Source organism: Oncorhynchus nerka, linkage group LG1 (genome assembly GCF_034236695.1).
Source record: "Oncorhynchus nerka isolate Pitt River linkage group LG1, Oner_Uvic_2.0, whole genome shotgun sequence".
Taxonomy (NCBI): domain Eukaryota; kingdom Metazoa; phylum Chordata; class Actinopteri; order Salmoniformes; family Salmonidae; genus Oncorhynchus; species Oncorhynchus nerka.
The window spans coordinates 14,440,634-14,467,472 of NC_088396.1; the positions used below are offsets into that span (position 1 = coordinate 14,440,634).

Below are 26,839 nucleotides of genomic sequence, written 5' to 3' on the forward strand. Positions count from 1 at the left end.
CTGAAGCACTAGTTTTTTCTTTTCTTGGTAGCATGTGTAATTGTGTTGTCCTTGTTTTACAAAATGGAAAACCCACCAAAACACCTCGTTTTCATCAGACCTCCCCTTGTTGGTACATGTGACTTTGATTGTGATTAGTTTAATCAATGAAAAATTGCATCCTTTAACACGCATCAATCTTGCCGTTTTCACATTTTGGGATCACCTTCAATTATGCTGCACATTTGCCCGGGTACATACTTTCCTGAAGTGAATATTCAGATTCCTGAGAATCCCAACCCCAAGAGTGGGATCGTCCCAGGAAGTTGCAGCTTTGAGGAGATGCTGTCTGCCGTGGCTGACTTCAAAGCCCCCGTGTTTGAACTAGGGGGTTCCATGCAGCAGGGCATGTACACACCTAAAGGTAAGTTGTCTATTGTAGTTCCTGGCTTGGGATGTGTTCACTAGGGAAAGAACGGAACTAAACTGGGAGGGACCTGGATTTGTGCAATAGAAACTCTAGTTTTCACTTCAAAACGTTTTACAACGGTGCAAAAAGTTTTTGCTGCGGTGTGTGACTAATGAATAGATGCTGTCCAAAAGCTTTGTTGGATCAACACCAAGCATATTGTTTTCATTCAACATAATCACTGCTTTTTCACCAATCTGCCTTGAGAGGGCACTCATGCACCACAAATGACTAGTTCTACCCATGCAGAAGCCTAGGGACTTGCACAATTCACAAGTCTCAATCAAGACGTGGTCCCTCTTGAAGACTTAATTATTGTCCTGTACACGTTTGAAATTGAAATTGGCCCAATTTTCAGTCTAAGTGGGGGTTTTTTTGTGATGGAGACCTCATACAGTCTGTATAATGTTTTGAGGCCATTCTGTGATGATATGATTGTTCTGTTGGTGGTTTTATTAACCCTTATTTTACCAGGTGTGTTCTCAGTTAACTTATTCTCATTTACATAGAGACATTGGAAAGGTTTGTGGGTAGGTGGTAACAGCCAGAGCCCCATTAGGTTTGTGTCATTGGAGGCGTCAGATTGTCATCGCAACGCCACATTTCCTGTCATTGCACATTCCACTTGGGGGCAGGCTAACTCCACTTTCTGAGGCCCCACGAGAGGGAAGAAAGAAACATTTTTTTTTTATGGCAACGTGACTTTTTAGCAGCCGTTCCTCAAGTATTGGTCTTTCTGTTTTCCAGCGGAGGTGTGGGAGAAGGAGTTTGACCCCATCATGGTTATTCTCAGAACAGTCTACCGTCGTGATGTCCAGTCAGCAATGGACAGATACTCAGCATTGTAAGTTAAGTCACTAAGCTCATCGTCTCCAGCAAGAAATGAATGGTTTATTTATTATTATTATAACAACAAAAAACGTGTGAAATAATTTTCAGGTTTTGAATGACTAGGTATGAGTACATAGTTATTTTAACAGTACATTCAGAATGTCATGTTATGTAGTTCTGGTTCGTTAAGTTTTACAGTTGGGACGGTCATGTTTGAAACCGAGTGGGTGGGTGTCATGCCCTGCATAATAATAATAATAATTCATTTAATTTGTAAAGTGCTTTTCTCAGACCCAAGATGCAATTTAAAAAAATAACAATCAAAGCTGTCATCAGGTCTAGAGCACATGAGAACAGAATTAGCAGAGGTTCCTGAGAAAGCCTTTCTGAACAGCACGGTCTTGAGCTCTGCCTTTTTTAAAGAAGGACCGACACTGCAGCCCTAATAGTGTCTGGAAGTATGTTCCAGAGCCGCGGAGCCGCGCAACTGAAAGCCCTGTCACCCATAGTTTTTCGTCTGTTAGAGGGCTGCTGAAGGGAGACGGACCAGGAGGAGCGACGGGTGCGTATTGGGCAGCAGAGTAGAATGAGGTCGGACAGGTACTTGGGCCCTGAGTTGTGGATAGCCTGGTAGATGTTCGGCCAACGTGGTGAAGAGGGGTTGGTTCCAATATTTTAATTGCGAGCTGTAATACAACTGAGAATCCTTCCTTGTGAGATCTAGGTTGGATGTCTCCGAAGACAAATGTGATGGTTGGGGTGGAAGAGAGAGATGGTGTTAGGTTCATTTCCTGACGATCTCTTTAAGATGTGAAGTGACTAAATCTACTGAAGTGTCCTCTCCTGGCAGCCCTTCTTAATTTGAAATAGCAGTTTAAGGGCAAGGAAAGATTACATGGGTAATGGATGAAACATTTTTCTTGCTCTATGATTTCTGTAAATACCAAATGTAGGCTATATTGAACCAAGGCAATTTTAGAATTCCAAGCTATTCAATCCATGTTGAACAACAAATAAGAATGATTTCGATTTATTTTTGCTATTTTTAGATCATCACATGTTGAAACATACATTCTAGTACGGCGTGTAGTAACCCTGTCATGACACCAGGTGATTGTATTTCCCCCTTGAAGCACATTGAAGCTGCAATTTCCCCACAAGTCTGTGATAGAAGGCTTATGTTACTCGTTCACATTGTTGGAATATGACGGATTGCCTGTCAACCAGGCCACGTTGTTATATAACCACGATTCTTTCATCACTAATAGCTTGTCTTTTCAGCCGATCGGCTGTTATTTTGCGTAGACTGACAGGTTCCGTGTGGTAAATTCCTCAGGAGATGATTTAATGTTACGTTATTACCTATGCGTTTGTGATGTTGGGTTGAGCTCTATTGATTATTGCTTGGAATTGACCTGATTTGTTGTTGTATCCAGCTTGAAACAGTCCGGGATGCACACGACGGGGAATCCATGGCCACCGTACAAAGAGCGAACTCCTCTGCACCCATGTTACAAAGGCCTGGACAGGCTGTTGCACTGCAAGACACTGCACATTGTCATCTTCACACTGCTTTACAAGGTGACCCTTCCAACACCTCTTCACTCACTCGTCCCTCAAAGAAACACCTGTGCATAGGAATTTCATTGTCTTTGATCAAATCTGATGGTGAGATTTGCCCTATGGTTGAATTTGGCAGAACAATAATGAAATGTTTTGTTTTTAGATCTGGCTGGATCACTCCAACATGTCTGAGCACGTTCTGTGCATGGTGCTCTACCTGATTGAGCTGGGCTTGGACAACCAGGTTGAAGAGGACAAGGGGGATGAGGTTAGACCTTCAGCCACTCAGACAACGTTCGTCAGTTTCTTCCTATGTGCCCTTCACATTAACCCCCTTTCTCATGTTCCGTGACTAGGAGCCTTGCATTGAGGAGCACTGCCATGACAGCTGGTTCCCAGGCACCAACCTCTTGTCTAACCTGCACCATGTCATCAACTACGTGAGGGTGAGGGTGCCTGAGACTGCCCCCGAGGTGAAGAGGGAGAGGGAGCCCCCTGCCAGCACCAGCGCCGAGGCATCCAACTTCGGCCAGGTCAGTTAACACCCTGCTTGCACACTGGGTGGTACTGCCTCGACTCATGTATTCATGCTACTGTGTTCAGAATTGCTTACCCCTGGGTAGATGAGGTATAATGTTCCTTCAGTATACTGGGTATTATTTGTATTATGTAGCCTGTTATATCTTTTGATGTGGAGAGGTCGCTCTTTGCCAGGGCCATATGTGTTAAAAGCACTTACGTAATGTTGTTTTTGCCGTGCTTCTGCTCCACAGAATTCCAGGCGTCTGACAGGGAATTGGAGAGAGGTAGCAGTTTGCATTTTGAGTGTTTTGTTCGTTCTTACTAGGAAGACCTGGATGATGTCCTCAGGGCCTTGCAGTGTGTTCTCTTCTGACTGTCGTGTAAAACCTCCATTACAACGTTGTTCTCTTGTTCATGTCTTATGATTTGTAGCCATATTTAGGTAATTTTGAGTGTGTGGTGTTGTGCTCTGATGGGGGTTGAATCTAAGTGTATAATGTGAGTCTGGGTAAACGCTTTTTAACTGCATGTTACCTTGATTGATGGCGCTCCGACAGGGCTGTGTGATGTATGTATATCTAACAGTGCTCCCATCCATTGTCAGGGCAAGTCATTGCAATTGTTCCAATGTTTTTCACATTTAAGGTGGGGGTTGAATTTTCCTCTCATAATATGAACTAGAACTCTGAGGTTTCTCTTGAAAAGTCAGCAGAATTAGGGGTATTTAATGTGACTTCGATATGTGCGCCGTGCCCATCTGCTGATGGCAAGGGGGCCTCCTAATGTAGGGATGCGGGGATCCATCATGCCAAAATTGATTTATGTGACGTTGTAATTTGAGCAGGCATTTGTGTCGTGCACATAAACACTCCATTGAAAGACAGCGTTTTGACATGGACCGGCTGAATTGGAAGGAAAGGTGGTCACATGGGTGTCTCTCTTGCTCTCCCTCATCTGCATGTGTTTATTGAGAGGGCCATGGTTTGTGCTGCATGTTTGGAAAGCAGGTGTGTGTAGGAGAGATCTGACGTGTGCCTCTGCTATTGGTAGAATGTGCGGGAGGCGCAGGTGTTCAGCCTGGTGGCGGAGCGCCGGAGGAAGTTCCAGGAGATCATCAACCGCAGCAGCACAGAGGCTAGCCAGGCGGTGCGGCCCAAGAGCAGCTCCACTCGCTGGGTCCCGCCCGGCACGCCTCCCCAGCTGGTCACCGAGATCCTGGAGATCCACGAGAGCATGCTCTCCCTGCTCATCAAGCTGCACCAGAAGCTGTCGGCCAAGCAGAACTCGCTGTCGGCCACCTGGCTGGAGGACATGGACGCCAACCCAAACCGCCACGCCCACGGGGACGGCATCACCGCCATCGAGCGCATCCTCACCAAGGCGGCCACGCGTAGCCACCAGAGCAAGCGCAGCATCCAGGAGATCTGTGGGAAGGTCTTTCCTCCCGTCGCTCCCAAGAAGAACAGCCCCACTGCCAAGAAGACCATGGATAAGGAGGAGAGGTTTGTTACAGGTTGCCACTCCGTTTGCAAAACCATCAACTTATGTGGTGTCTCTTAAAATGAATACAATAATCAATGTTGAACTGTTTCAATGTGAGGATTTTATTAGCTTTTGAAATGAGAAACTCTTTTTTTGAAGTTAGTCAAAGGGCATCTGCAGAGTATGAATTTGTAAAAGAATATATATATATATATATATATATATTCAATCAGCGTAGATAGAGCCTTGTTCTCGGGCTGTTGCCAGGGCGACTGTGGGCCAGCCAATGGCAGAGGAAGCTGAAAGGGGGTGCTTCACATTTCTCAGACGGGCTGTCTGTGCCCCTGACGCTGTCAGTGGGAATTACTGAGCTGTGGCGCTCCTGTCACCATTTGTTTATGTCCTCTTATTAGGGGTCTCTATTTACAGTCAACCCTGCTCGCTGGAAGTCTGCACAGGATCTACAGCCAGCCACATTAGGGAAGTAATCACCTTCACAGCCCAGCACCCAGTCACATACTGTAGCCGTGCTCAGAATAGGCTCTTACGTTGTAGTTTGTATGTATCAGTGTCCAATGCTACAAAGCCAATCTCGCATGATCTAGTGTGCCTTTGTGGCGGCGTCTGAGGAAAAACAAGCGTTGTGTAACGGGCAGACCAGTCACTGTCTGGAAATGGTAAAGCACTGGTTGGTGAGTGGTGGTGATGTTAATGGCTAGCCATTGAGAAAAGGGCTTTCGGTGCATTATTAAAACGAAGCATTTCCACTTACACATGGAAGCTGTTGCTATGGTGATGGGCTAACCCAATCAGTGAAGAGAATGGGCATTACTCCTGCATCAAAATAATGGAAGCCTGGGCCAAATGCCTCAGCACTCTATTTTAAGTACACATTTAGATTAGAATAGCTCTGTAGGATTTTTGGTTTGTTTTATGTGTGGCGGTGTCACCTCCAGTCTCCGACTATTTCCAAGCTATGCAACACTTTGACACTTGTGTGAAATGGTATGACTGTGACTCTTTGTATCGATGGCAGTTTTTATATGGAAGTAGTCTTCTGTGATTTTGAAGTTTTGTTTTCCGTTCAGGCGTCAGAGGGCTCGAGAGAGACAGCAAAAACTCCTGGCTGAGTTTGCCTCCAGACAGAAGAGTTTCATGGAAACAGCCATGGATGTTGGTAAGGCAGTGACTCTTTTGGTCCAGCACCATTTCTCATTCTCAAAGCGCATTCCTATTGTTTTCCCCATCTATGAGTTATTGTGAATGTTGGGTCAGTCTTCTCAGAAACCTTTCCAAGCTTCTAGCTGTACTTATGTATTGACAGATTTATTCGATGGCGCAATATATATGCTAGGATTTCTTGGATACGGGGCCCGGTTCGCTATAACATTGAAGTGGACTCCACGCCACTCATGCTGAGGACATTTTATGGACTCGTTCCATTATAGTCTTTGAAGGAAAGAAGGTGACACTGGCCACAGCCCTCGGCCCTCCCATGGACTACCTACACTTGTTAGGCACAATGAGAGGAAAGCACTCCCCTGGGGTTGGAGTCGTGCTGGTCGAGTGCACAGCGGATCAAAGCACTAATAGTGGTATGGACTCCCAGGGACGACCCTGACCCAGCGTGGTTAGCGGATAAATAATGGTCTCTGTGATCAGAGTGAACACTTAGGCAGGGTTTAACAATGTAAATGGAGTTTGCCTATTTGCACAGATTTTGAAGAAACGTACAATTGTTTGAGTAGTAATTTCGCCATCTTATTTGCAGATGTCCCTGCTGACAACGCCCCACATTTATTGAATGGATTAGCTTGCGTGTCCATCTCCTCAGTATAAAGATTGGTCATTGGCTTCTCATGAGCTATGTTTGTTTCACAGATTGAATCAAAGGTCAGAGGATATGAATATTTGTGCTGGGATTTTGACAAGGCAAATAGGTCCAATGGTGAAAGCATCTGTTCAAACACGAATCTCCCAGTGCTTTTGGCCGCAGTGGTTATGGGCTTTGTGGAAAACCAAAGATAGTACCCGGATGTCGGTCTTATGATGTCTTGTGTTTTTATGCGCAAAGACAAAATCCCCTTTTTTGAATTCCCGTTTACAGTGTTGCATTTTTGTTCTCGCTCCTAGCTGTGTGCCACATGAAAGATGACTATTTTGAATACGGTGAGGCTCGTGTGTTTCAAGATATGATCCTATTGTTTCTGAGCATTCATGCGTTTGACTCGGGTAACAGATGTTGCGAGCATCTGCTTTTTAAATGGATTTTGTAGCATGACTTATTATGGGCTCTAAATTGGAATGTTTATGATCTAGATTTTCGCGTGTAAATGACTTTGGACAGTGATTTGTTTACGATTGAGCAGTTGTAGGCTATGCCGTTGGAGGGCTGAAAATGCCACCGCATCCTTCATAGGATGCCATCTGAAAGCATTCAATTTGTCACTACAACTATCCTCACTCAATCATGCTACAGTGTTGACTGCAACGATTTTACACGCATGTTGTTCAGGAGCGAAAAATAGCATAGCCAGGCAGTCGTCCTCCATAGCAACACCAGTGTCCTTGTCTCCAGCTCAGCGTGCACTGACGGCCCGAGGCCTGAGCTGTTCCGTCTAACGCCAACTGTTTTCATTTCCCCTGGAACACACCGACCTCTCCCGAGATCAGTCCACCTGACGCAATAAATCAATTCCAACACGGGGTTGACATTTCTATGCCGTATTTGCTGTTCAAATTGAAATCTTTTAACGTTTTTTTTTTTTCTTCAAATGAAATTCACTTCAGTAATTAATCTCTAGTGCCACGCCAATCACTTGGACAGAGCAAGCAGAGAGCTGAAAGTGTTGACACGAGGCACAGTCCTTTCCACTACAGTAGAGTGAGTGGTGGACCAGTATGTCTGAATGCTACCTGTGCTTTTGTCAATGCTTATTCTCTTTAACCACCCATTCTCATCTTGCAATTGAGAAAATGAAATTGTATAGGAAAATACATGCTATTTCACTGAAGTGGAACTGTTGAGACCCGTGTCCCACCGAATAGAACTAGTCATTCATTTGCTCTGAATTATGAAAGAACAAAGTAATTGAGCGTGGTATTATTTCTAGGAAGGAACGCAAGCTTATCTGGCACCTCCTCAAATGGCATTTTATTAACTGCCTGTTTTAGCCAGCCCCAAAGACAGCAGTTTCACACCACATTACCGCCACACATGGCTTGCCAAGATCTTCCCCGAGCTCCAAGTACTTATTCCAATATGTTTGTCTCCTCGTTTAATGTCAATTGCTCAGAGAATCTGTTTTTAGAATGCAAAATTGCTATCCAGCTCCAAATGGGATTTGTTCTAGATGATATCTCCAGCATTTCTGATGAAGCCTTTTATTTGTATTTTGATGTGGTATTAATGAAGTGTTGAAGTGAGGAACCAAAAGTAACCCTTTTGTGTTGTCGTGTGTCTGTCAGAATCCCCGGACACTGAAGCAGCCATGGACCTGGGTGCCTCTGAAGTAAAGGAGTCTGAGGTCCTCTATGACTGTGTGATCTGTGGCCAGAGTGGCCCTTCCACTGAGGACCGGCCCACTGGCCTGGTTGTTCTCCTCCAGGCCTCCTCAGGTACTACTGCACTACATCCCCCCCAGTAGCCCCCTCCCTGTTTCACATCACTAGATGAATGGCCTACACAATCTGCTTTTGTCTCACCACGTCCTGGTTTTGTAGTTCAATTTCAACCACCACCTAATGAAATGGCAATACGGAGTCATTTGAACAGGGTAGTGTATTTCATAGATAAGAACATTAGCATTCCCTTAGCACGGCCCTTGCCGATTTAAACCAAAACAGTTATTCATGGCAGCTTGGCTCCACCATATTGGAAATCTAATTTTAATAGGTAGTTGAGCTGTTTTAATTGGCTCATTTATCATTCACGTTGATCCCGGGCTGCGTTTTCATACAGCCTCTCTCTGCTAAGAGTTCATTTCGATGCCATGCTGCCCAGACAGAGGATCATTCACTGTCATGAAAATAAACGGCATGTTTTATTAGTAATTAGTTGCGGTTTGGGAACACTTGCAGCCTCAAGGTCAAAAGAACACCTTATATGATCTGCCAACTGCTATTTCATATGATGCCTATCAAAAGACAATGTAAACGCTAAGTTAATTATCTCTCCGATCATTATTGCACACGGTTGTCTTGTCCTTAGATTGGAAGCCATAATCATTGGGAGCGGGATATTTTTCCCCGACTGCCGCTGATTTCTGAGAGGATGTGCGGGAGACGAGCTGTCATTATTGACTGATTTATCACTCACTAATCTCTGTTCCTGATGTGGAAAAGGGGAAAAACGTCTGCTTTTGACTACAGGCATTTCTTCAACGTGACATGTTTTCCACGCTACCGCTGCCCCTCGATTGTTCTATGTAAATGTTATGCAGACTTATAAATGGGAATCTGAGAGCTCCTTATGCGTAGTAATAGATTATCACTCACTAACGAGCCCCCGTGCTCTGACTCTTTCAGTGCTGGGACACCGATGCAAGAGCGACGAGGCAAAGAAACTGCCAACCACTGACGAGGAGCGCATCTACCCAGTGGACACGTGCGGGGCTGCTCACGACGTCAGGCTGGCTCTCATGCAGAGCTTCTTCAAAGATGTAGGTGTCTGACTCACTCACTTGGTTACTTTGCACACATTGTATAAACTGTATATCTCTCGTGTCTTTGGTTTTGATCTATCAAGTAAAAAGGCTCACTAAGCATTCCTGTTTTTCAAAAAAAAAAAATGTTTACATTTTATTGTGTACTTTTCCCCCTTTCCTTCCCAATTGTTGTGGTATCCAATTGGTAGTTAGTCTTGTCCCATCGCGGCAACTCCTGTACGAACTCGGGGGAGGCAAAGGTCGAGAGCCATGCGTCCTGCGAAACAGGACCCATCCAAGCCGCACTGCTTCTTGACACTGCTCGCTTAACTCGGAAGCCAGCCGCACCAATGTGTCAGAGGAAACACTGTACAACTGGTGACCGAAGTCGGCGTGCATTGCGCCCGGCTGCAACAAGGAGTCGCTAGAGCGCGGCCGGCTGCAACACTGCCCGGGATCGAACCCGGATCTGTAGTGACGCCTCTAGCACTGCAATGCAGTGCCTTAGACTGCTGCGCCACTCGGGAGGCCAGCATTCCTGTTTTTTTACAAGTCTCTCATGCACATGGAGTGGATTCCCATCATAGATGTTGAACCATTTCTGCCTGAGTGGGTTTCCGGTGATTCAACAGCCTAGTCCCAGCCCCCGGCGAAGTGTGCCTGCCTGTCTGTCAGTAGCCGACTCAACTCAACTAGACGGAGTCGAGCGGCAACTACTGCGGGCTATTTGTGTGCTGGAATCAGTCGTTTTTTTTTACTGAAACTTCATTCTATGTCATGACCGAGCTCCAGTCGCCACTCAAATCATTCGTAAATCACCAAGTTGCGTTTAATCGGCTAGTCTGTCAGTAACTCCAGCAGCCTGAGAGCGGAGATAATGAGGCATGGAGGATTTAGACCTCCCGACAGACCTTCTCCTCCACCTTATTTTTTATTTTTTCCCCCTCTCTCTGACTGGGAGCACTGAGGCAGTTAGTCAGTGACTAAGAAACACTGCCACTGTCTTTCAATTTTAGCTGCACTGCTATTCTTTCGTTCTTTCTCCAGAGAATGTTACTGCCTTACTGGCACATAGAAATGTAAATTCAAGGTTTAAAACTGCCACTTGCATTTGAACCCTTTTGACTTGGCAGTGCGACACCTCATTTGAATTGGTTGGTTGGGTGCCAGTGATTGTTTTTTGATTTGTAATTTATTTTTTAATTTTAAATGTATTTTTGGCTTGTCACATTAGTTTTTGGTTCGCAATTGGCTTTAAAAAAAACTATTAAGATTTATTCAAACAATGGGAATGCAGACCATTCAAAATGTTTGGTCTGAAGTCTTTGCGATGCGCAATTGTCATCATCCTCTGTTTTTGAATTAACATTTCGAAAGGCTTTCCTAACAAATCTTCCCAATAAAAAGTTGACTGCAAAGTAGGCCTACCTGGCAGACTATCACAATTTGTATCAATCGCAGGGCATTTGTTTCGCTAACTCTACCATCACATGTAGCCTATATTGACAGTACAAAAACACAGCTAGTCAAACGGTCTCTTGCTAGTCGCCCAATTGACGTTTTTTTTATTTTATTTTTTTATTTATTTTTACCTCAAAATTAGTCTACTGATGCGGTTTCAGCATTATGGACTTTTTGTAGTTTTTCTATAAAGTGTGATTTAAAAAAATAAAAATAGTGATTGAGAACCTGAAAGAAACTAAGGGAAAACTGAATTTACCAAAATATAAAATTGATTGTATAGGGCCCTACAACTGTAGATATTTGTTTAAAATGTAATTATTTGTGTATGGAGGGTGGGTCATTATAGGCTACTTGCTCAGCCCGCAAATTTAAAGAGAACATTTAAGTGATTCACGCATCATCTGCTTTCCCGGGCACAGTGTTCTTTGCATTCGGGCCAGTAGCTTTAGCACTGGCCCGGTGTGCCACTGGCAAAATTACCTGAATGTCAAGCCCTGCGAGTGCATGCGAATTTAAAATATGGCTAGTTGTTTTTAACCTGGTTCTGTATAAAACGCAGTTACATGATGGGACACAGGTCAGGAGAAAATTTGTGTGCCCAAATCATGTGCTGGTGCCATCAAAAAGTGGAAAAAAGTTTGTCTAGAGCCTTGTAATTCATTAGAAATGTAGTTAAATGAATCTATTGTAAACTCAGCAAAAAAATAAACGTCCTCTCACTGTCACCTGCGTTTATTTTCAGCAAATTTAACATGTATTTGTATGAACATAAGATTCAACAACTGAGACAAACTGAACAAGTTCCACAGACATTGAATAAATTGAATAATATGTCCCTGTCAAAAGTAAGTCATGTACTGGCTATACGCGAATCCAACCATCACCCCTGGTGAGACAAAACCACGACTCGCCAGGGAAGAGCACTTTTTGTCAGTCCTGTCTGGTCCAGCGACATTGGGTTTGTGCCCATAGGCGACGTCGTTGCCGGTGATGTCTGGTGAGGACCTGCCTTACAACAGGCCTACAAGCCCTCAGTCCAGCCTCTCTCAGCCTATTGCGGACAGTCTGAGCACTGATGGAGGGTTGTGCGTTCCTGGTGTAACTCAGGCAGTTGTTGCCATCCTGTCCCGCATGTGTGATGTTCGGATGTACCGATCCTGTGCAGGTGTTGTTACACGTGGTCTGCCACTGCGAGGACGATCAGCTGTCCGTTCTGTTTCCCTGTAGCACTGTCTTAAGCGTCTCACAGTACGGACATTGCAATTTATTGGCCACATCTGCAGTCCTCATGCCTCCTTGCGGCATGCCTAATGCACGTTCACGCAGATGAGCAGGGACCCTGGGCATCTTTCTTTTGGTGTTTTTTTCATAACTGTGACCTTAATTGCCTACCGTCTGTAAGCTGTTAGTGTCTTAATGACCGTTCCACAGGTGCATGTTCATTAATTGTGTATGGTTCATTGAACAAGCATGGGAAACGTGTTCAAACCCTTTACAGTGAAGATCTGAAGTTATTTAGATTTTTAAGAATTAGCTTTGAAAGACAGGGTCCTGGAAAAAGAGATGTTCTTTTCTTTGCTGAGTCTATATATTTAATTTCTACCGTTATGGAACTTCAAAGGGAATAGACTCTAACCTGTCTTGTGCTGTTCTCTTGTCTGTTTCACAGAGTTCCTGTCTGCAGTCAGTCTCAATAGGCTGGGATGGAGGTGTGTATGTGCAGACCTGTGGACACACCCTGCACATAGACTGCCACAAGTCCTACATGGAGTCACTGCGGGTAAGAGAGTATCTATACGAGAGTATGGATTGACATAAGGGACATGACATGAGGCAGTCCTACCCTGCATCTGTAATAATCCCAAGTGGATTTTTTTTACACAGAATGACCAGGTGATGCAGGGCTTCTCTGTGGATAAGGGAGAGTTCACCTGCCCGCTGTGCAGACAGTTTGCTAACAGCGTGCTGCCCTGCCGCCCGGGCCGGAGCACCGAGGTGGTCAGCTGGCACATGCCCAGCAACAAGAAGACCTCTGTGCTGGTGAAGGAGGTGGAGGACCTGCAAGAGCAGCTGGGATTTTTCCCAGTAAGCACCACTGTAAGGCAGAGAGGTCTATACAGCTTCACCCCAGTCTGTTCCCCTGATCACTCCATCTTAACACATCACTAGCTGACAAATGAGACTGACACTAACGATATTGCAGCTTTTTTAGTGGTACCCCAGTTTGGCCTCCGTTCATATTGAACCGGTCATCTCCTGGCAAACCTTTGCTGTGGTTTGTTTCCCATACCATACCAGTGATTTGCAAATGCACACCAGTGGGTGACCATTATGTCTAAATTACCATTGTTGTCAAAATGGAGATGCTATGAAGTCACTGTGTAACCTTTCCCCTTCAGACGGAGTCCAACCTCAGTAAGGAGATGGAGTTGGTTATCAAGGACATCAAGAACACAACCCAGAGGAAGTACATGGACTATGGCAAGAACCCAGGTTCCCCTGACAATGACTTCCTCTTCATGTACTCTGTGGCCAGGTGAGGGACACCGCAGTCTGCTCTGAGACACTTCAAAATAAGTACAATTTTAGAGACTCCATTTGTCACAGTCATACAGAGAATTCTCAATTTCAAGCTAGACTAAATGAAAGTGCACCCTGCTGACAGGCCTTGGAGATGTGGGATAGACTGGTCACTGTGGGCTATCTTTCAGTGAGACTGTGTTCCTGTGGCTAGTGACCCCCTCACCTTGCTCCAGTCAGACAGGGAGGTCCTCCTTCACTGCTCTTATTAGGCACACCACTGACTATTGTCTGGTGGCCGCTGGCTGCCTGGTCCTGTCTGCTCCTTTGTGCTCTTAAAGCCAGCTCCCTGCCTGACATTAGCCTACAATAACTGGGCACAGAAAGAGAATTGCAACCTTTCCTGAGTTTAGCCTAGTTGTATTTTTGTTTTTTTCCCATTGAGTGCACTTCTTCGATTTGAGAAGGGCTGCTTGAAAAGGCTTTTGTACATTAACTTTGATGTACAGTCGAAGCGTATCGAATTTGTCTTTGTACCTGCATCGGATATATAGAGTATTTTGAAGAAGGGAAAAAATGAAGTTGCTCGGAACCTGTGAAGGTTTTCTTGATTGTCTTTATTCATACCTCTGCTTGTACTGCAGTGTGGGGCTGGAAGTGCTGCTTCTAAGCAGCTTTGTCAGTTACGAATGCAGTAAAATGGTATTGACTCTGGTTGGTTCCACCATCCTTTGCCTAGTCTTTTATTACCTCTGACTGTATGGATTTATCACTCTGCCTCCCTTTGACTGATTTGAAGAGCTCTTTTTCTCCTGAGCGCTTATTCACAGTTTTGTTGCGCTGTGTGTTAGAGCCCAAATCGTCCTTCCTTGAACAACACGCTCCTCTAAAAATCTGAAGGTAGCAGGCGCTCTGCAGTGCTTTTATCATAACCTGAAATTGATCATGCGTTACAGGGAGTAGAGAATGCAACCGTCATTCTATTCTTTCACCAGAGTGTTGTGGGAAGGCCTTGGTCCCTCCCCGACCTCTCCCCCTCCCCATGACACGGTCCACTCAACCGGTTCCTCACCCTGTGCCCGGCAGAAAGAAATCCCTGCTTCCTGTGTCTGGGTTTCTGTTGGCTTTTACAAGTTCAGTGAACAGTGCAAATTGCCTGAGGAATAGACAATTCCTCTGTCACAGGGGCGCTCTTATCAGTAGCAGACAGATGGAGCTTGGTGCAGCTGCATTATCTATGTGAAATTGCTTTTTCATACAGGGAGCCCGAGGATTTTCCCCCACCTTCCCAGCCGTTGGGAGGAAATGGCCAGTGGCAGGATCAAAACAACTCCAGTTCTGTCTAATTTTAGCAACACTTACTGTATCTGCTTTTAATATCAATTTATTCTGTTACGGGCTTTTATTTCATTATTTGGTGGCGCAAGTTTTTATATTAAATGTTTGGATATGCATTGGGAATTCACAGCAGAGATTATACACGGAAACTGTGGATGAAACAGCTGTTATGCTAACAGCCTAGCTTGTGCAAACCCGGAACCGTTGAAGTTCTGTAATTTGTTGATACGGAATAGCTGGTCCAAAACAAACACAACAACAAATCTGATGGGTTTTTATAAAAAGGGGGGAAAGTCAGTCACGCATATATTGAGGATAATTCTGCTAGGTGATGCGTTTAGGTTTGCCCACTAGCCCTACTGTTGCTAATAGAGGTTGCTAATAGAGCTTAACCAATATGGGATTTTTCGGTCTGATACTCATTTTATATGGAGGCAAAAGTCACAGATATATCTGCCAATATATATATATATATATTTTTTTAACACATTGTGCTCCAAAGGATTAACATATTCTGTAAATTATGATTTCTTAACACAATATATTAAAATTAACGTTATTTAAGAACATTTTATTTGTGGATTACAGGATATCCACCAAAAAGCAACTATATCCTGTATAAATATGGCAGTAAATTATACCTTCTTTAGTTTACTTTCTTAGGTACAACTTAAAGATGTCTATGGCAGTGGATAAGAAGCATGCAAAAGTGTTTGTGCTAAACCACCACAAGGGATGGCTGGTTGAATTAAACTGTCAAGTAAATCTGAAACTGCACTGTCCACAAATACGCGTTGAAATGCAGTAACATGCCGTTTGTAGTATTTACCACTAGGTGTCAGTTTCAGCGTTTGTCTCGAGTTGATTTACTACAGTTTACAACAGTCACAGGTCATGTAAACAAACACGTAAATGGCAACTTTTGACGAGCACAAGTTGGCTGTTCATTACGACAATGTTTTGTCATAGAAACTATATATACCTTACATTGTTATTAAATAGGACATGTACTGGCTATACATTTCAACTGCAAATGGCATGCACTGATGACTGTTGTATGCAGGCAAAATCTTGCCGCACTGGTTTTGGTCACACGTTTTCATTTAGTTAGCTAACTAAACGTAGCTACTTGTCTCATCGTGAATGCAACCACATGGACTGAATGATACATCTGTGACAACGGTCTTGCTTTTTGCAGATTGCATATTTCACAAAACGAACTAAGCCCATAAGCTAACATAATAGGTCCAGACACTATAACGGTGTTATGTTTGTGTCATGGATGAGTATTCATTAGGGCTAACAGTGTCCAGTGTTCGCACTAAAGTAGCACAGATTGCGAGCTAGCTAAGCAAACTACCTTGCTGGCTACCTAGCCAGCTAATGTTAACTAAGTGAGAATGTGATGGTCCTTCACCAAGGCTGCTTGCTTGGTGAAGTGTGTTTCTTGTCTATTTGACCAAGCCTATGGCTGAATGATGTTCCCTCTTCAGGCAACATATTTTTTTAATGTCATAAAATTAGCAGACTTGTTTATTATATGTATATAATGTCGGCGCTTTATCTGGGATAAAAAACCGAGACAAATATTTGTGAAATGCTAATATCAGCCGCTAAAATCGGTCAATTGATTAATCGATATGCTCGAGTGGCTTCTGCCATAACCGATAGATGACAAGAAGGAATGTTAATAATCCACTTTTTTGTTGTTGTCCTGTTTCTGAATGGGGGGGACTGAGTCAGACTGCCTGAGCTAACAATGGCTGTGAAAATGCGTTAATCTTCCTCTTGTCCCTCTAAGTCCAACCAGTATGCTTAGTAATGGTTGTGTTTCCTCAGGACAAACCTGGAGCTGGAGCTGGTGCACCGTGGAGGTAACCTGTGTTCTGGAGGAGCCAGTGGTGCAGCCAAGCGCTCCTGTCTCAGTGAGTACACCACACCATTCTTCTGGCCTTGCTTCCCACTAGATTAATATGAGTGAACCCTCCTCCATCCATCTACTCTGCTATACGAAGTGCGTTGCCCCCTGCTCGACCACGTCGCTATTGTGTACATCTGAAGTATGCCGTCGACCCGTGTTTCATATCATCGCATTTTAAAAATTAATAATAATTTTGTTAAAGAGCATTAAGTATTTGTCTGTTTACTTTTGTTATTTTATGATGAGGTTCATTGGTATTTAGGCTGACGAATACGGTGACTTGTGGGTGGCGGGGACGCCTTGTCTCATCGACCTTTTGTGTAATGAAGTGTCAGAGTTGAGATTGGATTGATGTAACCGTTGGACCATTTGTAAAGATTGTCGATTATAGCAGGGAAGGCGAGCTTGGTATCCCAGGTGAGCTGTTGCCGTTGTGTTTTCTGGACATGGATCAAGTGCTGTTGTAGTTGATTGTGTGGCAAGGGCGGCCTGCTCTGGGCGGACTGGGAATGAAGACTGAGTGATGTTGTTCTGAGCTGTGACTGGGCCCCACTGACAATGTCAAAGACAAAGCCTCAGAGAATGGTATCCAATGGGAAGACATGCAGACTGTGTAAGGTTTGCTTTTTGGATTGGCGACTCGTTTTTAGATTCCCCAAGGTGTTTCTCCTTATTGTACTTTGTCATTTGAATTGGACCTTTTTTTAAAAAATATGTTAAACATTACTTTCTCCTAGTCAGAACTGAGCCTGTGGATGAGGGCATCCCATTTCCCTGCTCTGTTTTAATTAGTCCGTTTAGTGGTGATGCATTTTAGCCGCTCGCTGCACTAGTGAGAGGCCTGTCATCCTTGATTGGGGCAAAATACATTTCACGCTAGAGGACTGCCATTTTCTGAGCTACATTAACTTGCGTAGCTGCGCTGGCGGGCAAGTAACAATACATTAGTGATTTGTCTTCGTAGGGAATGGGATATGGAGGGGAACGTGGGACATGCGATAACAACTATAACCCAAGTGAGTTCCTAAGCCATATCCCACAAGGCACTTAGTGGCAAGAAAAAAGTGTGTGAAGCCTTTGGAATTACTCGGATTTCTGCATTAATTGGTCATCAAATTGAATCTGATCTTTTTTCATTTAATTTTTACCTTTATTTAACTAGGCAAGTCAGTTAAGAACAAATTCTTATTTTCAATGACGGCCTAGGAACAGTGGGTTAACTGCCTGTTCAGGGGCAGAACGACAGATTTGTACCTTGTCAGCTCAGGGGTTTGAACTTGTAACCTTCCGCTTACTAGTCCAATGCTCTAACCACTAGGCTACCCTGCCGCATCTTCATCTAGGTCACAACAATAAACACAGTGTGCTTAAACTAATAACACACAAATTATTGTATTTTCTTGTCTATGTTAAATACATATTTTAAACATTCACAGTGTAGGTTGGAAAAGGTATGTGAACCCCTAGGCTAATGACTTCTCCAAAAGCTAATTGGAGTCAGCTAACCCGGAGTCCAATAAATGAGAAGAGATTGGAGATGTTGGTTAGAGCTGACTTGCCCTATTAAAAAACACTCACAAAATTTCAGTTTGCAATTCACAAGAAGCATTACCTGATGTGAACCATGCCTCGAACGAAAGAGATCTCAGAAGACCTAAGATTAAGAATTGTTGAATTGCATAAAGCTGGAAAGGGTTACAAAAGTATCTCTAAAAGCCTTGATGTTCATTAGTCCACGGTAAGACAAATTGTCTATAAATGGAGAAAGTTCAGCACTGTTGCTATTCTCCCTGGGAGTGGCCGTCCTGCAAAGATGACTGCAAGAGCTCAGCGCAGAATGCTCAATGAGGTTAAGCAGAATCCTAGAGTGTCAGCTGAAGACTTACAGAAATCTCTGGAACATGCTAACGTCTCTGTTGACGGGTCTACGATATGTAAAACACGAAACAAGTATGGTGTTCATGGGAGGACACCACGGAAGAAGTCACTGCTGTCCCAAAAAAAACATTGCTGCACATCTGAAGTTTGCAAAAGAGCACCTGGATGTTCCCAGCACTACTGGCAAAATATTCTGTGGACAGATGAAACTACAGTTGAGTTGTTTGGAAGGAACACATAACACTATGTGCGGAGAAAAAAAGGCACAGCACACCAACATCAACCTCATCCCAACTGTAAGTATGGTGAAGGGAGCATCATGTTTTGTGACTGGTTTGCGGCCTCGGGGTCTGGACAACTTGCTATCATCGACAGAAAATGAATTCCCAACTTTATCAAGACATTTTGCAGGAGAGTGTTAGGCTATCTGTCCGCCAATTGAAGCTCAACAGCGGTTTGGTGATGCAACATGACAACGACCCAAAACGCAGAAGTAAATCACCAACAGAGTGGCTTCAACAGAAGAATACGCCTTCCGGAGTGGCCCAGTCAGAGTCTTGATCTCAACCCAATTGAGATGCTGTGGCATGACCTCAAGCGGTTCACACCAGACATCCCAAGAATATTGCTGAAACAGTTTGGTGAAGAGGGATGGTCCAAAATTCTTCCTGACCGGTGTGCAGGTCTCATCCACAACTACAGAAAACGTTTGGTTGAGGTTATTGCTGCCAAAGGAGGGTTAGCCAGTTATTAAATCCAAGGGTTCACATATTTTTCCCACCCTGCACTGTGAATGTTTACACTGTGTGTTCAATAAAGACATGAACATGTATAATTGTTTGTAAGTTTAAGCAGACTGTCTATTGTCGTGACCTAGATGAAGATCAAATTTGATGACCAATTTATGCAGAAATCCAGGTATTTCCAAAGAGTTCACATACCTTTTCTTGCCACTGTATATTGTTAGGCTCATGAGGAGGTCATGGGCTGGGGAGGGGAGCAGGAAATCCCTTGCGTTAAATCAACTGGAGAGTCCACACCTCAAATAGCTCGCATCTGGTTTATCAGCCAGAGAGAAGGTTTTGAATTAGGCCAGTCTATTGATGTAGGCTGCACAGAGAAGACGGCCTTGAACATCCAATACAATACTGTTAGGCCGACACCCACCATATCACAATGAGATGATCAATTCCTATGGGCACATTTCAAAAGTGTTTGTACACTGGGGGGGGGGGTAAAAGTAATCTAGGCCCACCATAGGTCACACAGGCATGACTAATCTAGATTAGTGGCTTGGCGGGGGTAAAGATCATGGCAAATAGCATGAGCTCTGATAGAAGGCAAGGCCAGATCAATATCTGAAGGCATCTCTATTGATGTTGTCAGACCGTGTGGCTGTGGGGGGGAGTAGAGAAGAGCAGCATGCTGAGGGGGGAGCATGCAGATGGAAGAGGTGGTAGCCATGTGAGCTGCAATTTGAAGCCCGGTTCCCTGCCACCTTGAAGGGCATTGGCTGGCGTTCCTTCCGCCACAGTGTCACTCCTCACATGTTGTCCTCTAGTGGAGGGACTTGAACCCCATCTGACAGGCGGGTCTGAATTGGAGTCACTCACCTCCCTCAGCCTCTGGTTTGTATCCTGCTGCTGTCGTGTTTCGACTGTAGAGGGCGGTGTTGCGCTAGTTTGTCAGCCATGTTGACAAACACACCAGAAAGTCCATGTTGCAGCAGTGGAATTCAATGTGTTGCTACATTACAGCTGTCATAATTCTCTGGGGTCAAAGTCAAATATTGAGCTACAGGTTTGTTGACAAGGTTGCATGTAAAAAAAAAAAAAGTAGCCTACACAAGAGAAGGTGGTATAAAGCGTTCGCCTGCTTGTAATCCGAAAAAACAGAAATGAGTTACCTCTAGTTCGTTCAGTCATTCCTATGTGGAAAGAATAGGGTTTTGGGATAAATGTTTTTTTTTTTTAAATGTGCTTAACATGGGCTTAGGAGATCTTATACATTTTGTTCTATGAGATACAGTATCCGTCAGCAAACAAAACCTTTGTGCTTCAAAATTCACATATCTTCTAGAACAAAACGTATAAGATCTCCTAAGCCTGTGCATACCTTATTTTCAGCATTAATCCAAAATCTCAATTTTCCCATAGACTTTGTCCAACGAACCATGGTGCAATTGGTACATACAAAAAGATGCCATTACAATTGCTACATCCCTTTCGGGTACAATTTTCATATTTCCAATACACTTTTAACTATGGCCCTAATGAACACTAACCTAGTGGGCTGTTTGTTGTTTTTGAGCAAATAAAATAAGAGGACACTGTTCCAGGAGGTGATAACATTTTTTTGTGTGTGCACCTTGTGGGGCAGCAGGTAGCCTAGTGGTTTGAGCATTGTAACCGAAAGGTTGCAAGATTGAATCCCCGAGCTGACGAGGTAAAAATCTGTCGTTCTGCCCCTGAACAAGGCAGTTGTTCCTATACACTGTTCCTAGGCAGTCATTGTAAATAAGAAATTGTTCTTAACTGACTTGCCTAATTAAATTTAAAAAGAAAGGTGTGACACTCTTCATGTTACACAGTGAACAGGTGTGACTCCTGACCAGAGGATAGCTGGGAGCAGAGTAGAGCCGTCTATCCATCTGGCCTGCTTTCTCCCAGCCAAACCATTACGCTCAGTGCAATCAAGTCAACTGTATTTGGCATTTGATTCACTGATCGTGGGCGCTGGCCTACTGACATGCAGGTGGACAGTTTTACAGTAGCTGTCTCATTTCTGTGCCAGTGTTCTGATCTATCTCGCTGACCATTTTTTTTACATTTCTCCTCTGTCTTTCAGATCAGCTGTTCCACGTGCTTGCCATGCACATGCGTCTGTACAGCATTGATTCTGCTTACAACCCCTGGACCAGGTTGACCCAGGTGGCTCCGAGCAGAGACAAGTGAGTGACGGCTGCCCTGAAGCTACACCACACAGACCTTTTCATCTACTTTGGCCTCTCCTCGTCCTGCAATCCCACTACACATACGGCTGTCTTATCACAAACTCCGCCACACACCCTGCATCAGCCAAACACACTGAACCTCTCTCCCCCCGAATCCTGCAGCTCCACCTCACCTGACATCTCTATAGCCCTCTCCTGATCTCAGTTTATCCTAACAGCACCCTAGCACAGCCTGTAATCAGTGCCACTTTCCCCTCATGCTCAACACCACCACATCCTGCGTGCCCTGACAGCTTTTCCTCCAGGCAAAGAGGATTTAAAAACAGAGAAGGAACCATGTGTGGTTGCCATAGATGCCAATAATTGCTGCATCTGGCAAATTACCGGGTGCTCCACAGAGAGCGAAACGACCCCTTCAGACGCTGCACCGAGAAACAAATGCCCCCACACATCTCAGCCCTCCCCCGCCCAGCGTCATCTTTCACAGCATCGTAGAAACCGAGACATTTAACAAGGCAGTCTTCTTCACACGCTCTCTCTCTCCACACTGCTTGTTTGTGTAGCATCAGGTGTGCTCTCGGGCGTCAGTTTGCCTTCCGAGGTTTACAGCCTTGAGAGAGATCAGCATCCCACTCGTATAACACTTTGCACTATTAGATAAGCTAACGACCTCTCTCCCTCCCAAGACGGCTTTTACACCTGTTACTATTTAAATGCTTCGAGCCATGCAGGCGTCTCGGTGGAGCAATTTTGTGTTAAAAATACCTTGTTAGGGATTCGGAAGGCAGCTATGTCACTGACACCCTCAGGCAACCGTGTAGCTCTATTTAAATGGGACAAGGGAATGACGACGCTCATGCCTTCCAGACAGTGACCTAGACATTCACTTTTTTCATATCCTTTCTCATATGTCCATTTTTGTGGATGCGTTTCACATTTTTGTTTTCAAAAGACCTGCATTGCTCATTGTATGTATTGGTCATCTGGATTTGACTGTATACTGTAGTCTAGTCTTTTGCATGAGAGGGAATTAAAAGCAGATTGCTGCGTCAGTTTTTCTGTTGTACGCTAGAATGAACAGTCGAGTGCCTTTTTATAAAATGGAATGCATTATTGTGTAAGTGTGGCCCCTTTTCAGTCGAAATCCCTGGACGTCTCCTTAAGGTAGAGTAGAGATTAGAGGCTCTCTCTGTGGGCAGCCAGAAGAAAACAAGCCATTTTTTAAATGGAGACAGCAACAACAATCTTCAGTATGTGGCTCCGGCTGCATTATAGCAGTGAGTCACGGGATATAAAGGAAATATGCTTTGCTTTCCCCCACTGCATTAAAATGGAGGGCAATTAGAAAGTGTGTGTTGTCATTGTTTTTTAAGCAACGTTTTCAAGTGCAGCGTATATATTCAAGGGAGGGCTTTGCTCTTGGCCCTGACAAGATAAAAAGCAATAGGATATGTATAGTGTGTACATAACCTCACTCCATTTATGGTTTCCCTAACATTCCCCTACCAATGCCAAGTTATTGGGAATGGTCAGGGGTTGTAAAATGACCAGGATTGATTTTGGGAAATTTGGTTAAACCTTTATACAGAAACATTTGATTTGCGTTCTACCATTCAATGTAATAAATGAGGACTTTTCCACCAGTTCTGCAGTGCAATACAAGTATTGAGGAATTCTATCTCAGGAAAAGCAATATATATATTTTTTTCATTTCATGAATAAAAATAATTCACCTTGGGAGATCGAACTTGATCATAACAAACACATTTTAGAGCCCACAACGGCAGTCCATTTTATGGGTGGTTTGTTTACGTAGTCTTTCTAGGGCAGACCGGACACAGGATTCACCCAGGCCACGATCGTATTCAAATGGAACGTGCGTTCCTGGAACGGTCTTCCGGTGGGTGTTCCGGCCCATTTCCACCCCCTAATAAAACCTTTTACGGGTACCCACAGTTTCTTGTTAAACTGCATACTTTACTCTTAATGAGCGTGCTGTATGTTTTTCAACACGTCTTTAAAAATCCTTACCCTGGGCTTGTATTGGTAAAAGGTTCCATGTGTTGTTCCCTACAGCTGCCTGGATGACGAGAGACCAGAAGTCCCCATGCTGTTCAGAGACTGCCCATCCCTGCTGATCATCTTTGTGTTGACCATGCCACAGCCGCTACGCAAAGGTGCTGTCACTGTTCTTACTATCCTGACTGTGTTTTCCCGATCAGTCCAAAGGGACCGGGAGGGGAAGGTGGGTTAATGAGGCTACAGACGGATGTTTTTCAGTGGCTGGGTCAGAACGGCAAACCGTTACCAGTCCGAATCATGACTGAATGTAGGGAGGGGTCTTATCTGTTCCCTTTTTTTTTTGTATTTGGCTGTGAGGAGCAGAATGACATGGATCGCTATATGGAGGTCGCCCGCTTCACATGCTCTTCATCTCCAGCTGAGCGCTTCCTGTTTGAGCTCCTCCAGGCTCGGCACCGTGCGCCTGGGGAGGGCCACCACGTCGGAGGCCAGGTTGCAGCAATCATAGGCCTACTTAATGGGTGCCATGCCACACAAAGCTGATAATTTCAGTGATTACTGAACTGACTGAACCCATGGACACTGAGGTGGTTTGAGGCCTGAAGATCTCTCCTAGCATCAGAACAGGGGAGAGATAATCAACTCTGTTAAACCAATATACAAGTTATAAAGAGCCATTGGTTCTGTGAGGGGATATGTCTGTGACAGGTTTTTTTCTCTCAAACGAAAGCCATTTCACAGCTGTAAGAGCACTCCTCCATATCGACTGTATAACACTTCCTTACATTGCCCTAAAGAGTCTGCCGGGGAAAAGGGAACTCAATGTCTTATTAGCTTTTAGATGGTCTTTGTATATTTTTTTCAATTCCACATTGATTAAGCCAAAATAAGCATGACGGTCCTCATTGTGGAATGGAGAATAGATTGTAATACATCACGATGAGTGATGGGTGTGAATTAAGCATTTTATTGAAGTCGGGGCATGGCGATCAGGACGTGCCTGGGTTTTTGTCCTGTTTAGAGTGGATAGGTGGGAGGGGCGGGGAGGTCCTAACAGCCTGTGTGTCCTTCATGGCAGTAAAGGGGTTGTCTTTTTAATGTGCTGACGCAACACAATGGACCTGTCACCAGCACCACTCTCCTGAGGAGGGCAAATAATGGCGCTCATTGTATTTCTTGTCACTTCAAATCCAACGCCTATTTCCACCTGGTGGCCTGGGTGCCGGCTGCCTCCTGCTAATTACCCGTCTCTATTTGATGAGCCTTTATAAACACTGGAGATGAGAGCCATTCCTCTGGAGACCAAACCCAACCTATTGACTTGTCTTATAGCCCAATAAAAATGGTGTCAATCTCTTGTAGGCACCCTGATTTCCCAGCTTGCAGAGCATTCTAGACCTCTTAAGTAATTTATTTTATTCTGGTTGCTCATAAATGAAACTGCTTTCTATTTAACAAGCTGTTCTAAGTAGTAATTGGGAAGAGAGAAAATATTTCTAAATCAATGTGTTCCACTCAGTAAGTGGTCTGTGTAGATAACACATCTAGGCTATTGTGATTTCCTATGTTGGCTGAATGCTAGGATGATCTATTCACATCCATAATTGTCAAAATGCCAATGAAGGGCAGTATTTGCATATTCTCCCAAAACAATAGGCGTTGCCATCATACTCCTGTTTTTTATGCTAAGCAGACTGTCATCCATAACAGTAGTTATTCCAACGAGAATGGCAACAACTTAGTTATAAATCTGTTATGATTCTCAAAACAATGAGACGGTCGGCCGAGTGTCATGACCAGGAAAACGTATGTGCGACACGATATATTTGTTCCTCTGACATTAGTGCACCTAACCTGGGTCTGTGCGTCACCTCTCTGTCCCTGTAGAACACTTCATCTGTCTGGTGAGGATGCTGTACAACCTGCAGTACACCCAGGCCCTGGCTGCTCTCTCGGCCAAGTTCAGCCTCGAGGAGAGGCAGGCCTGGAGCACGTCTGGAACTCTCAAGAAGGTAATGGAGATATCACCCTCCTCGCCGTACTGCTGCTTTGTACTCTACCCAAGGGCCTTAGGATGCACTGGCTTCACAACATATCTATACTTTCTACTTGTTATCCCTGGGACCTGTTTACATCTGTGGCAAATGAAGGTGTGACGCAAATTAAGATTAAGACCTGGCCCCGAGTTCCGTTAAGCCGTTTGGGCTGTAGATATATCGATCATCGTTAACAAGGAGAGAGTGATTACCGGAGCTGGTTGGCATTAATTGGCTATTCATCTTCAGTCTATTAAATCTGTATTAGCGAGTGGCTGGTTGGAATGTAAATGGGCCAACAGCAAAATGCCTCCCCTTCAGGGTGTTTTCGATCTATTGTGGCGCAGCTGAATATCTTACCCCACTTTGTCACGAACAGTGTAGCACTCTCTCACAAGCTGTCATTAAGACGGCTTGGAAATCCTCATTGGCCACATTTGGAGGGATGTCATTGTATTTAAATTGCTGTAGATAAAAAGACTGTCTCAACCGAGATCCCGAGCCCAGAGGAAGGAAATCCAAAGACATTAAATTCCTCCCGCTATAAATCTTTGACAGAGAACGCCAGGCTAGATAAGACTGGCTGCTGTTTTCTATCCCCCCCCCCCCCACCGTGAGCTTGATAAACGCTATTAGATCATTATTTCAATCAGTTGAATTTGATCAGAACACTCATTCAGTCATTTCTTGGTGCTTATCAACGGTGCCTATTTTTTTTTATTGCATAAAAATAATCATTTATTATTCTGCGTAAGTTATTTTATACAGTGCACATTTTAAAGGGAGGTACGGGGGTTGGAGACACTGCAGCACACTTGACAATGGACTGCTTGAATATCATATGAAGCTGGTCCAGTGGCGTGAGACTCCTGAGAGCCTAATTGTGTCATACTGCTGTTGTACTATAAAAAGTATTATGTACTCTCAATGTGTCACCTCTCCACTGCTTTTGGACCATCTCCCACAGAATGCTTTCAATGCCGAGAAGTCCTATGAAGCTCTTCTCAGCCATGTCATCACTGAGCTGTCCAAGGTGAAGACTGTGTATGACGTGAACACCGACGAGCCATCCATGGTAAGCCATATCAAGTTCCGTAAAAAGATATTAAACCATTTCAAAGCTGCCAAGCGCCCAGTACTTGGCTAGCCAGCCCCACCCCCCACCCCACCCTCAGTGTTCTTTATTTTTTTACATGATAAATTGCCCATTTAACA

General features: G+C 44.3%; 1 protein-coding gene across 4 annotated transcripts in view; it reads left to right on the top strand.

Annotated features, from left to right (window-relative positions):
• Positions 1-26,839, top strand: part of LOC115101085 (E3 ubiquitin-protein ligase ubr3-like) — a 41,782-nt gene that overhangs the window by 9,325 nt on the left and 5,618 nt on the right. Inside the window, exons 18-35 of one of the 4 annotated variants that reach the window (XM_029620310.2) lie at positions 262-403; positions 1,196-1,292; positions 2,716-2,860; positions 3,006-3,110; positions 3,199-3,375; positions 3,616-3,648; positions 4,415-4,866; positions 5,935-6,023; positions 8,315-8,464; positions 9,374-9,507; positions 12,626-12,736; positions 12,841-13,053; positions 13,356-13,492; positions 16,654-16,739; positions 21,461-21,563; positions 23,643-23,743; positions 25,476-25,600; positions 26,592-26,699. In XM_029620310.2, coding sequence (XP_029476170.1) covers positions 262-403; positions 1,196-1,292; positions 2,716-2,860; positions 3,006-3,110; positions 3,199-3,375; positions 3,616-3,648; positions 4,415-4,866; positions 5,935-6,023; positions 8,315-8,464; positions 9,374-9,507; positions 12,626-12,736; positions 12,841-13,053; positions 13,356-13,492; positions 16,654-16,739; positions 21,461-21,563; positions 23,643-23,743; positions 25,476-25,600; positions 26,592-26,699 — 2,508 coding nt within the window. The remainder of the gene's footprint in view (positions 1-261; positions 404-1,195; positions 1,293-2,715; positions 2,861-3,005; positions 3,111-3,198; positions 3,376-3,615; positions 3,649-4,414; positions 4,867-5,934; positions 6,024-8,314; positions 8,465-9,373; positions 9,508-12,625; positions 12,737-12,840; positions 13,054-13,355; positions 13,493-16,653; positions 16,740-21,460; positions 21,564-23,642; positions 23,744-25,475; positions 25,601-26,591; positions 26,700-26,839) is intronic. The other 3 variants (XM_029620397.2, XM_029620486.2, XM_029620569.2) reach the window with 3 other exon arrangements.